Consider the following 13094-nt stretch of genomic DNA (forward strand, 5'->3'; position numbering starts at 1 on the left):
TGACGACGACGAGTTAGCCAACCCTCTTCAAATGGATCCCGACCAATGGCAGGACTTCGTCAACATGGACGCCACTCTCCAAACCACAGACGATGATGTCACAGACGAAGCCATCGTTTCGGCAGTCCAACGCGAAATGGGAATTGCTACTGACGCAGACTATGACGCCGACACTAAAGTGGAGGAAGAGGAGGAAGAGGAGATCTCTGTCCCGACCATCAAGGAAATTATGTCTGCAGCTAAGACGATCAGGCTTGGTTTGCTATCACATGGGTTCAGTGACATGGCCTTCCTGCGCAAACTTGACAAGGAGGTCACCGCCATTGCCACAGACTCGTTAAAGCAGGCAACAATCGACAATTTTTTCATTACAGAGTAGGCTCATCGACAAACCTATGTTGTTTTGCTTTGAAAAGTACATATGTACTGTACGTGTAATTGTTTTATTTTCAGTAGTAAGTTACATTGTTTTGAGCAAGTGTGTCATATAAATCAAACTAAATGCTGAGTATTTATCTCCGTATGTGTACTCGACATTTGATCTGCATGATACTCCACAACTCTGGTGAACTCGGATATTAGAATCACCTGCTTATTAGAATCAAATTTGTCCGGCCCAAAGTGATTCTATTAAGCGGGTCCCACTGTATGTGAAATACAGCTTGTTTATAAATCCTGTACTTGCACACTATTCAACCTTGAAAACTTAATGAAAAGCCAGAAGGACAGGTGCAGTTTTTCATTATTATTAAAGACTTCAAATATTTTATCATGACTATTTTCTTTCCTCTGCATTCCTTTATTTCATGATAGACGGTGCATTTTTCAGTCTTCAAATGTACACGGGAAGCCTGAGGCCTCTCAAGCCGATAAACGGCGACCAATATGGCGGCGACTTGATTTTATCAGGTTCGAACTTTGGGTGGAGTCAGACCAGCGAAGCTCCGCCCTGGATGGACAGAGGGACGAAAATATCGATACAATAATACACTTGTTCGACCATCCGTCCATCTCTGTGTAACATTCGGTTCCACTCATTTGTTGGACAGTTCGCCTGACTCCACCCACAATTTCAACTTGAAAAAAAACAATAAATCATATGGTCACCAAGTTGGTGCTCACTACTACTACGCAAAGTCAAAGACATCTTGGAGCCGTCATATTCACAATCGCCATATGTCCTCCCTACAAGTTTTCCCTTCATCCTAAAACGACCGAAGCGACAGTTAAAAGGAGTTTCAGCCGAAAGGCTGAAGATCAGCCCCAGCGATCGAAGTAGCATTTTGTTATCTATTCACTGCCAAAATAACTGTCATTGTCTCAAGCAGGGCTACACCACAGAGGTTATGCAGGTCCTTGCTATCATTTCCAACTATTTTCTCTTAATCAACTTGACCAGGGATCATAAAACCCACGTCTTTGTCCGAGTACTTCGGAGAATGTTGTGACATTGTGAAAGAAAAAATCATTATTTACTTTTCATGATGTGTCTATATCGATCTGGAAGAAGATAATTGGTTTTGGGTTAATTATTAGCACAATTGGCCTGCTCATGGTCACTTGAGAGTTGCAATGCCACGGGGTTTCTGCATATCTAGTAGGATTGCGAGTTGGACAGGCTATTGTAACAGGTTTCTGTAAAGTCAGTGATCGCATGCTCAGGGAGGGGAAACTTAAATATTTTGCCGATTTGATGTGGAAACACCTTTTTGTTTTTGTGAGCCAGAGGATGAGGATGGAAGGACAGAGTTGGTGTTGGGAAGGTGGGGTGGAGCAAAGTCGGGACAGAGTTGGGAGGGAGAGATTGAGGACTTTTGTTTGAGAGTGGGGTGCGGGGGAGGTTGTTGACCTGGGATTTGTGAGGAGTGGGAGAGTTGAGGACTTGAAGTCACATTTTGCATTGGGCGGGTGTTCTGCGGATTCCTGCGAATATACTGTATATGTTTCTGGCAAATCCAAAAAGTACACGACCTTCAAATTTCAGTTTAAATTTCTTAAGATTTTTTTACCCATCTGCTGCGCAGATTAAGACCTTCGGTGTCACACGTCACGCTGCATTTTCCACACAGGTGTGATGGCACGTGAAGAACCGTCACATCTACACAAGAACATGCTGATTGGCATATTCAACACCCCACAATAACCAGCCAATCAGCACAATAACCAGCCAATGGGGGAGGGGGGATGGGATTGGAGCCCTTATAAACTCTGCATCCATTCGCTCCAGTTATTTCCTTCTGGTGATGGGTGGAGCATGTTGCCCAAAATGTTGAGGTCGACTCTTGCTCTTGTTCTTGCTCTGGCTTTGAAGTTTTTAAAGTACAGGGAGGGGCATTTATATCTGACGGTTTATTATCCTAATAACTGTTTTATTTCTAAACCAAATAAACTAAAATTTCTATAGGACATAAGCACGTACTTCAAGTTCTTAAAAACAAGTTTAATTCTTTATTTCTTAAAAATTACATCAGACAAATGGGCCCCTTTCGAATTTGTGCATTCACGACAGCGGATCATCATATTGTTCATTACCGCAAGCAATTTCTCTTGATCAACAGAGCGGATGGTTGCAGTGATGTTTGCCTTCAACTCATCGATCGATGTTGGATGTTCCTTATATACTCTGCCCTTCAGAAATCCCCATAGGAAGAAATCTGGTGGAGTCAAATCTGCCAAATCAAAGTGTGCCTCATCTGTCATGATGACTTTGTTTGTGAAATTGGCATGCTCATTGCATTTTTTAAAAATGAAACAAAACAAAAAAATGATCATTGCATTTAAAGTGCTCCATCATTAAAAACTTTCAAGTATTTTCTGTAAAACAAAGAAAACAATAATTACTTAGGCCAAGACTGCTTCCGGCTAGAAAGATTGCAAATGTGTTAGATATGAATGCCCCACCCTGTATAAAGACTATAAATATCTCTTTTAAGAGCTAATATATGGTGCTAAGCTATAAACCTTTTACTTTACAACAACCATTATTATGATGATTATCATCATGCTTAAGATTTGGCAATATATGATAATTTCTCTGGAAATACGATAATTTTGAGGTTCCAATATGATATTTTCACTTTTCAAATCTGGCAAGTTTCTATCAAAATTCCACCAGATTTGCTTCTGGCCATTCATCTGGTTTTATGGAGGATAGTCCAGTTTTCTGCTTATTTGTCCTCTTCGATACGAAACTGAATGCCTTCATGTCCTCTATTTTCCTCTTGAGCGACCCAAGCTTTCGTCCCACAATTTACCTTTTGATTGTTGGTTTTCATTGGTTAATATATCTCTCATTTAATTAATCCTGAATTTGTATTGGCCCTGTGGATGCCAACAAAAATCCTATTATATTTGTCACGTTTCCGAATGACGTCTTTATATTATGGTTATGGCTGTTGCTTCTGACTGTTAAGCGTTTGCCATTTCTAAGAGTCCCTGTTAGACCATGAGCCCAGAGCTTATTTATGTTCAAAGTGCCAAAACGTTTGACTTCATGGACTGATGGGACCATCCCCCGACATCACAAAAATGTGTTGCTGCCGAGTCTGGGGAGTGGCTTCCCCCACCCCCCCCCAAAAAAAAAAAAATAAAATCACCCATTTAGTGATGCCAGGACCAAAAAACCTATTTTCATCAATATCTCCAGAACTATGCATGATAATATGACAAATAAGTCAAATGGGCTGGAGGTCTAAAGGTTGAAATGGGGAAAGTCGAAAGGTCTAAAAATGTCGAAATGGTCGAAAGGGTCTTAAAAGGTCAAAGGGGTCTTAAGAGTATAATTTAAGGTCTAGAAGTTTGGAATTGTCTGAAGGGGTCGAAAAGGACTTAAAATGTCTAAAAAGAGTCGAAAGGTCAAAGGGGTCTACAGGATATTAAAAGGTCTGAAAGGTGTGAATATCTAAAGGGTAGAAAGGAGTTGAAGGGTCATTGGGGTCCTAAAGGGTTTAAGAGGGTTGGAAGGGTCTTAGGGGTCTAAATGCTCTTAAAAGGTCTTAGGGGTCTAAAGGGTATTATGTGTCTTAAATGGTCTTATTGGTCTGAAGGATGTTAGGGGTATTTTGGGTCCTATGGGTCTTGGGGTAGTAAAGGGTCTGAGGGTGTTCACGGTCTTATGGTTCTTAAGGGCCGAATGTAATTCCTACACATCCTCACGTTCTGTGAAGACAGACAGACAGACAGACAGACAGACAGATGAAAAACCACTCAAAGAGTGACACTTGGTGAAATGGAATGACACTCGATAGAGCACATCCCTCTGCCAGGCTGAACAGTTGACATTTTGTACCCCACTGATAGGTCAGATCTGAATCTGGACCTTAACCAAAATCGAATCGGCTTGTTCTTGTCACCGAACCAACTCATCCACCTAGTTCTGTCATAACTCGTCTAAAATTTTTGAGATATCATGCGATACATAGTTTGAAATATCTCTCAGTGGTGAAGAATCACTTGAAAATTATCGGATCCGGATCTGGATTCTGATCTTTACCAAAATCGAATCAATTAGTCCTGGTCACACACCCAACTTCTCCACCAAGTTTTGTCTGAATCCATCCATAACCTTTTGAGATATTGTGCGACTGTACATATCGTTTTTGGCCATATCTCTCAAGGGTCGTGAATCACTATAAAAATTCCCAGATCCGGATCATGATTCGGATCTTCACCAAAATTAAGCATTGCTGGCTTTGGTCGGTCACCAACATACACAAAAAAAATTCAGAACGATTTCTTGAAAACTGTGGCCAAAAATCGTGCTACAAACAGACAGATAGACACAGACAAGCGCTATAGACCAACATATTCGGCAAAAAATTTTTTCTTGCAGTAACAACACAAACAAACGAACATACCCAATGCAATTCTCTCTCCTCTGATGAAGGTAATTTACTCCTTTCCTTATGGCTCATCTTCATTTCAATGCAAACCTCTTTTATTATTTTCTTTGTTCTTTCCAAATTTCTTCTTTCCTATTCAGTTTGATTGCAAAGAAAAAAAAATCCTTCTCCATATATTCTCTCAAGGAGCTGGCAGGATGGCCCAGAGGTACACACACTCGTCTCTAAGCTGCTTAGCTCGAGCTTGAATCCCGACTAAGCTACTATAACTATCATCCCAGTGTTTCACTGGAAGGGTGATTCATAAATGTTTGTGCCGTCTCTCGGATGGACTTTAAGCTGGGCATCCTGTCTGCTATCATAATCGTTGGTGGACATGAAATATCCCACGGTGTCCTTTGTGATGAGTATGCGAGCTTAAACAAATAGCAAATTCTTGCCCTGGTTTCCTGGTCGGAGTGGCGAACTAACCAGGATTGTGGCTTCGTAACTGCTTGTGCAACCAGGCCTGGTGTTGGCTTATTGCTGAGGGTGGTTGGTTTAGGACCTTAGGGTCCTGAGTTCAAGTCCCCCTTGGCTGCTGAATTAACAACGGGTGGGGTTGACTCAGCCTGTCATCGTTCTGCCCATCTTCAAAATCTGAGCCATCAGCAAAATGAGTACCAGTAAACTGATAGAGGGGCATAGCATCAGTGGCACAGCTGTGCTTCCAAGAAAATGATAGCTACCTGGCAGCCAAGCTGCCCAACAGAAGAACTGCTTTGGCAGTACCAACGCTATCATGCCCTTGGTACTGTGGTAGTACCAAGGGCATGATACATATGATGAATGGTTTTATTCCTTTGTAAATGAACATTTTTGTAAGTACCTAATAAATATGTTGGCTGACAATACAGCTGGATGCTAAATCAAGGGAGCCTTCTTCCATACAAGTCTGCATATTTTATTAAGATATGCAGTAATGATTGAGGCAAACTTTAGCAATACAAATATATTTGGAAACAAAATGTATGTGAAACTCAATGTGGCAATGTAAACAGTTCCGCTATGGCGACGCACCACTCAGAAAACACACACAGCAGCTTCCCAAAATAAGAACGATTTTTTTTTAAACACACACAAACATGTTATTATCCAAAGCAAATAAAAAATATAATGAAAACGCATTCATGAAATGCAATGAATAATTACTTCATTAATCAGTGTAAGCAACATGCGTTAAGTCGTGAAGCTCTCACAACCACTGTATGCGTGAAACTGCCAACATGCATCATGAGTGCAATGCACGATTCATCGTGTTTAAAATGTCATGTTAGAATCTTGGTACTTTAACCTTTAAACCACGACGACATGCATTTACTAAATTACTGTAGCATATTAAAGTGACCATCGTGTCGAGTCAGTGACCCAGAAAGTAAAGCAGTTTGCACCGAAAACGCACACTGCCACCCTTGACACACAATGGTCCCTGAATAAACAACCGCAACAAACCTCTGGTACCACCACTCGACTAACCGCAAATATCTGACACATCGCCGGTCTACAGACTACACCTTGCAATTCAGATCGAGCAACGTGTGTCCAATTTTAGCCACGCTCTGCATTACAACCACGCCCTCCAATTCCTTGACCAACCTCTTAGTGAAACCTTCCACCACTTCTGAAGCTCCAAAATGACAATATTTTTGGATGTCTCCTTCAGGCTCACATATAATTCACATAAATATCTACATTAGTACAACTGAATGTTTGTTACATATTCAGTGCTACTCAATGTATTATTAAAGCTCTTTCAAGTTCATAGAACGCTATATATATATACAATATATATGTATATTATGTTGCTGATGAAATGTTTTGTTCGCACACACAAAATCGTTTCTATACAATCAGCAAGCTGAGTGTCTACTGCCAAAGGGCAACACGATGTGCTGATGATGCGAAAGCTTTGCTTATTTAAGCGACTTTCTGACCCACTATTAAAGGCCATTAATTGTCTTCATGGCCGTGTTGTTTTTTTCTATAATATAACGGCTTTATAATGTTAATAACGAAATAACTGACGCCATTGTATAGCACCAAATACTGAAGTGCGATGCATGACAGCATCGGAACAGGAGCAACGCGATGGTATTCAATTAAAAACCGATGTAACCTACTCGGTTATTACCGTGTATATCGCCTTGGGAATAAAGTGCGCGTGTTCGTCAGATGTACCTGTAAGCTGCAACATAAGTAATTGCCAGAAAAATCTGTTATACAACTTTGCATATGACAAAAACTGTAAGCATGTCAATCAATTTGCAACATCACGTTGGAAATGGAAAATTAGGTGGTCACGGATCTTTGTACATTCTTCAGAGATCGGTTTTGGGTTGTGGACTTCTGCAGACTCGTTTGTAGCCCTGCCATTCTGCAGGACGGCAAGCATTAATATTTCGTGATCTACTGTGAGATCAAACAACACGAACTGAGACTCGCTGTCCCTGGTTCTTGGCTCTCTGTTTGGCACAACTTGGAGAACTTCTGTCCTGCGGAACAGCTTCAGGATGATTCTCGGTTCCTCATATTCTTCATTAGCAGGTAGGTGGTGAAACGAAGAGAAGGATAGAGGGAAGGGTGATTGAGATTGGGGTTTGCAGGACACCAGTCATGGTTTCCTTATGAACTCCTCGACGTGCCAGGTAAAAAAGCCAGGGTGGCGAGAAACAACACCATCCAGTATTGTGGCTCCATCGATGAGGCCCTCCCTGAAAGGCCTGAGAACACAATTATTCACTTTAGTGTCTTACTCTGTATGGTCTCTCTTTATAGGCAATAACAATTTCAGTAACAATTATGTTTCACGTGGTATTCCATTCAATTAAGTAGCCAGCTTAAGTAGTCACGAAATGAAAGCAACACTTGTTTTCAGTAAGCATGGCATCGTGGCATTAAAGACATACAACTGAAAATGTGACAGTGGCTGTAAACTACATGGAAAGGACGAACACCCGGAACAAGTTTCAATACTGCAAAAGCATTTTACATTGTGAGAGAAAAGATTTTACACTTTTCGCCAAAGTGTGCAAGTGTTGGGTAGTGGTATAAACTCGAATGTTAAATGGCAGGTAATGAGCAGTGCAAAGTGGCAAGCAACATACCTTCACGGTTTTGCACAACCACCCTAATCTGTGACCAATAATTAATCATCATTCGGGACTCTCACAGCAGAAATGATCGATGGGTCACTACCGGGCAATAGGAGGGTGACTTGAGTGCAGCCCCTGCTGCTACTGCTGCTGCTGCTGCTGCTGCTGCTGCTACTACTACTACTACTACTACTACTACTACTACTACTACTACTACTAATACTACTACTACTACTTTAATAGCCCCAATAATGATCATATTCCAATTGGGTCAGCTGGAGAAAGTGTTTTGGCCCAAGTCTTTCATGAATCAGCTGATCAGCACCTGATGTTTGATTGAAGTTGGCAGGAATTTGGAATTTGTTCAGCGTGCTGATGATAACTCACTTGAACTTCACAAAAGACACAGTGATCTTATTGATGCCAACAATTAACCAGTGCTGGCAGACAGGTCATCCAGCTTAATGTCGACCCAAAAATGGAACACAAATTGATGCATTGCCTCGTATAGCCACTACTAAGTGTATACATTTACTCACAAAACTGAATATGGTTAAAGGCTAAATTAGCACTCTCAATAATACCCGCAATCAAAAAGGGATTCCGACCATTTCTTATAAAATTAGGCAAAACCCGCCAGACGTGTCCAGAGCCAAGACATCTGGAGACAAACACTGCCCAGACACCTCTGGCGACAAACTCCTGTCCGGACATAAACATCACCGGACATGTCCAAAGACAAACTCCCGTCTGGACCTAAACACCACCTGGACATGTCCGAGATAAATAATGTCCAGGCATGTCTGGAGACAAATACCGCCCGGAGACAAACATGGACACGTCTGGAGACAAACAGACACGGCCCTGACAGGTCCAGAGACAAACACTGTTCATAGATAAAGAACGCCCGAACACAAAGTCAAGAGCTTTACATCAACAAAGAAAGCTTGAGGAGAATTCCGAGAACAGTGCATGCATACAAGTCATCAATCACTTTACTCGACATGTGACCCTCTGCATTGAGCAAAATGGTGGCCATTTGAAGATCATCAAACATCGACATCACCAGTTATTTCATTGTAAAATTGTCAAATTTATTTGCAGGCAACTGACATTTTCAAGGATATATTGACTATGAGTGTGTAATATGACCTGCATGTTTTGTTAAGTTTTATTTGATAAAATAAAAAGTGATTAAACATTTCCCAGGGCCCACTTTTTGGGGTTCACCCTGTATGTCTCTGAAATCACTACAGAACGTAAAATAAGTAACTTAAATTTCTATTATTTTTATTTTCGTGAAAGTAGCTGGAGAAAAACATCACACTCTGTATTGAAATTGATGGTGAACATTACGCCTACTGATGCTAAGAGAAGGCGAGCTATCGCTAGTAAAATGTACGGATCAGGACATAACAGACAACCAGAGTTGGTGTCAAAGCCACCCAATGCTCGCCTGTTTATACATTTATCGTTTTTAAAAGATTAGTCTAATAATATTTTTTTTAGAAAGCATTGCAGTGGTCTGATCGAAATAATTTTAAAACAATACATGTATTTGTATATTGAAATCAGTAAAAAATAGTGTGGTAGATAAAAACATGAGAAAGGAAATAACTTGGACCAAAAACTTTAACATTTTCACGCTCACGCTCACGCCCACGCCGGGTGTATCGCTGTAGCTATCTGTTCTTCGAACAGGCGAGCTAAAAATAACAAATTCACAAATACCAAATAAACACACAGAGAAAATATTTTGTGCCAAAAACGCTGAAGTATCTTCGATGAATTTACCAAAAAACTTTCAGTAAATGACTTTTTTGATAATTTATTGCAATTGAATTAAGACTAGAAGGATGCAAAAATATTACTAATACAATGCTGACGAGAGGGGGAGCACTCAGTAGAGTGCAAAACCTCCGCCGCCAATACTGCTCGGTCACTCAAGTGAACCTGATTTCCTATTCATTCAATTTGACGTCAACAGTGCTCACAGAGTTATAGTTTGCAACTTTCCATTTTACTTTTAACTTTTACATACTCAATTCATTCGTTATAACTAGATTCCTTGAGACAGAAATTGATTTTACGTGGGTATATCCACCTGAAGTTCCAAAATCAGCCGCAATTATAATTTTGACATGTTTTTTTTTTGTTGGAAATCACTTAAAACATGCAGAAATGCAAAAACAAAAATTCAAATATTTTTTCAAATTGGCCGCCTAAGCGGCCATATTGGATTTTGGACCAAGTCCAAAAGATTTTTGGACATTTGTGTATATATATATATATATATATATATATATATATATATATATATATATATATATACACATTTGTGTGTATATATATATATATATATATATATATATATATATATATATATATATATATATATATATATATATATCGGGCATATAAAAAATAGTGTGATAGATAAAGAATAAAAACATTAGAAAGGAAAAAATAACTTGCACCAAAAACTTTAACATTTTCACGCTGACGCGGACGCTCACGCCGGGGGTATCGCTATAGCTCTCTGTTCTTCGAACAGGCGAGCTAAAAACAGGACACAAAACACAGATGCATGTGTTCGAGAAAATGGATATAGAAGAAAACTCCAAGGAGGGAAAATTGGAAGGAGGACGGATTTTGGTGGGGATAACGAGGGGAGAAAAGACCATGGCTTTGGATTGGGGATGATCGAAGATGGTGGTGAACAGCTGTCTTGACGATCTGGAGGGAAGAATGAGGTTGACGAGGATGTGAAGGTTGATTCAACAGGCAGGATAAAAGAGGAACAAATTAGTGGAGGTAAGGATGTTTGTTATAAACAGAGTGGCCTGATACAGAGGTCTGACTGTACATGCACAATTCTTTTTAAAGAAGCACTGCAGCACGCTTCCCAGTGTACACCCTCTGTAAATGATAAATGTTTTCGACTTCCTACCACTGATGGTATATTGTCCATAAATGACATAAACCCAAAGGTGCTTCTCTAATCATACCACCATAAAACCGAGAATCACCAACTCCCTCAGGGAGCGATCGTGCTGAATCACAGGGAGTTGATTTTGTGTCCACAACGTGGCCTGCAAAAGTATTCACCCCCTCCAAAGTTTTCACATTTTGATGCCACCTGACTTTATTTGATGATGCTTTCAAATCAAACTTGACACATCGTCTTCACAAACTACTACAAAACGCATTTTATAAAGCTTAAAAAACAGTTAAAATGTGAATAAGTTTGATTAACAGAGAAAATCAGATTATCAGTTGCATATGTATTCAAACCCTTTGCCTAATTAACCATAAATCACTTCAGGTGTGTCATGAATCAAATTCTCTCTGAAAATGTGTGTCATGTAGCACCGCTTCCAGGGGGGGGAGTGGGGGGTATTACAAGTCAATATTACAGGTCCCAACCCTTTACAGTTCAGTATTCCTGTCCCCACGATTTTCAGTGCAGTGAGGTGTTTTGAATTATAAGCTGAAGGTATGTTTTTGCTTCATGCACATAACTCGGGTTTTTAATTTTATTTTCTGGAGCAATTGAGACAGCTGCCAGTTGCCTATACACCGCCCAAATAAAGGTATGCCTCAGAAGAACGTGTTGCATGCTTGGAACAAGATCGCCGATCGGGCTGGTAGTCTGCTAGTTCTAATAATTTTTGAGGTGTTGCAGTTACAAAGGCAAACCCATCAGGTACCACACCTAAAATTCCAGAAAACTGCTATGATGTAATTGAGGGAAAGATTGCCAACACGCAATGGATAATGGCTGCACAACTTGCTTCAGACTCATCAGAAAGTGAATTTGGTGAATAATTCTCTGATTAAGAATCCCCAGATTTTGACGATAGTCAAAATCATCATGTCGAAGGTGCTGTCAAGACCATACATGTATGAACCCGAGGTCGAGATGACGTCATGAGAGGTGTGGGGCCAATCAAGCATTTGTTGGGGTAGGGTCAATCGAGTGTAAAAGGGGACCAAAAAACATTAAAATCTTCCTTTCAAGATATTTATTCAAAAAAAGAACAACAATTAAGTGTTAAGTGAAGCCATATCTATTCATTAAACCAAACATGATTCTCTGATTCTGATTTTCCTCATCTGTGAACCTTTAATTTAAAAGAGTTCATCACTTGATTCTGTGGACCTTTAAGCCACTTGGTGAGTGCTCTCCAAGAAACTTGGTAACTGAACTCACCCCTGATGTTCTTGAGGCTCGACCCAAAATGAACTGGAATCTTTATACCCCAGAGAGGATAATAACATGACCCTTTATGCTGCTCCCATATGAAGTGGGTGCATGAGTTCCTCAAAATGTGGCATTATTGGTCGATGGTGAATACTTTTGCAGGCCACTGTAAATGTCAGGTGATGTGCATTAGAAGCACATCAACAACAGCAAATTGTACTAATCTCTGTTCAAATAAGCAATGCACTGCAAGCTCTTAAATATTTTAAAATTTCACTGCACATTAAGTTCAAACAATTGCATTATTAAAATTTCAATTTAATGAAATACAATTCATTGAGCTCTTTTATTTACTGTGGATAATTTATATAGATAAATTTCCTTGAAAACAAGTCTCTGATGACCTTTCTAACAAAAGTTTTTTGTTTGCTGCCTGTTATTTATGTTAACTGCATTGTATAGTAAAACAATATGACAAAATTTTCATCAAGAACTGAAATGTGTGCAGCCTGTTATGGTCAAAAACCCATAACGACTCAAAGATACTATACACGAAGTTATTCGATTTTAATGGAATAAGTCACTTTGCACAGGCGAACTGAAACAAAATAAATCCCACTGTTACAAATGGCTGCTAAAAAAATTATTATCATCACAACAACCATTCAATAATTAACAATTGCTGTTACCATAGTCATTGATTCTCATGACCACTGCTGTAATTTCCTTCAAGCACAAGCAGTAAGAGTTCTTTTAAAGCTTTATAGTAATTTTCATTCCAACCGTTAGCCCGAGGCTAAACCCAAGCACAGCCATAAAACCTAAGCCATAAATAATGGCTGTGGGGCCTTCTTGGCTGCCCCCCACCACCCACATGACATGACATATGATAACATGTCCTGTTTTCTTGGCTTTTCA

The 13094-nt window shown here is 39.9% G+C and overlaps 1 protein-coding gene across 3 annotated transcripts in view; it reads right to left on the reverse strand.

Annotated features, from left to right (window-relative positions):
* Positions 1 to 5768: 5768 nt before the first annotated feature.
* Positions 5769 to 13094, reverse strand: part of LOC147018040 (contactin-2-like) — a 403524-nt gene continuing 396198 nt past the window's right edge. For all 3 annotated transcript variants that reach the window (XM_085897311.1, XM_085897312.1, XM_085897310.1), the window contains exon 25: positions 5769 to 7600. In XM_085897311.1, the coding sequence (XP_085753437.1) occupies positions 7503 to 7600 (98 nt within the window). In that variant the 3' untranslated portion in view covers positions 5769 to 7502. The remainder of the gene's footprint in view (positions 7601 to 13094) is intronic.

Source organism: Eptatretus burgeri, chromosome 10 (assembly GCF_056783735.1).
Source record: "Eptatretus burgeri isolate ZD-2024b chromosome 10, Ebu_testis_v1, whole genome shotgun sequence".
Classification (NCBI taxonomy): Eukaryota; Metazoa; Chordata; class Myxini; order Myxiniformes; family Myxinidae; genus Eptatretus; species Eptatretus burgeri.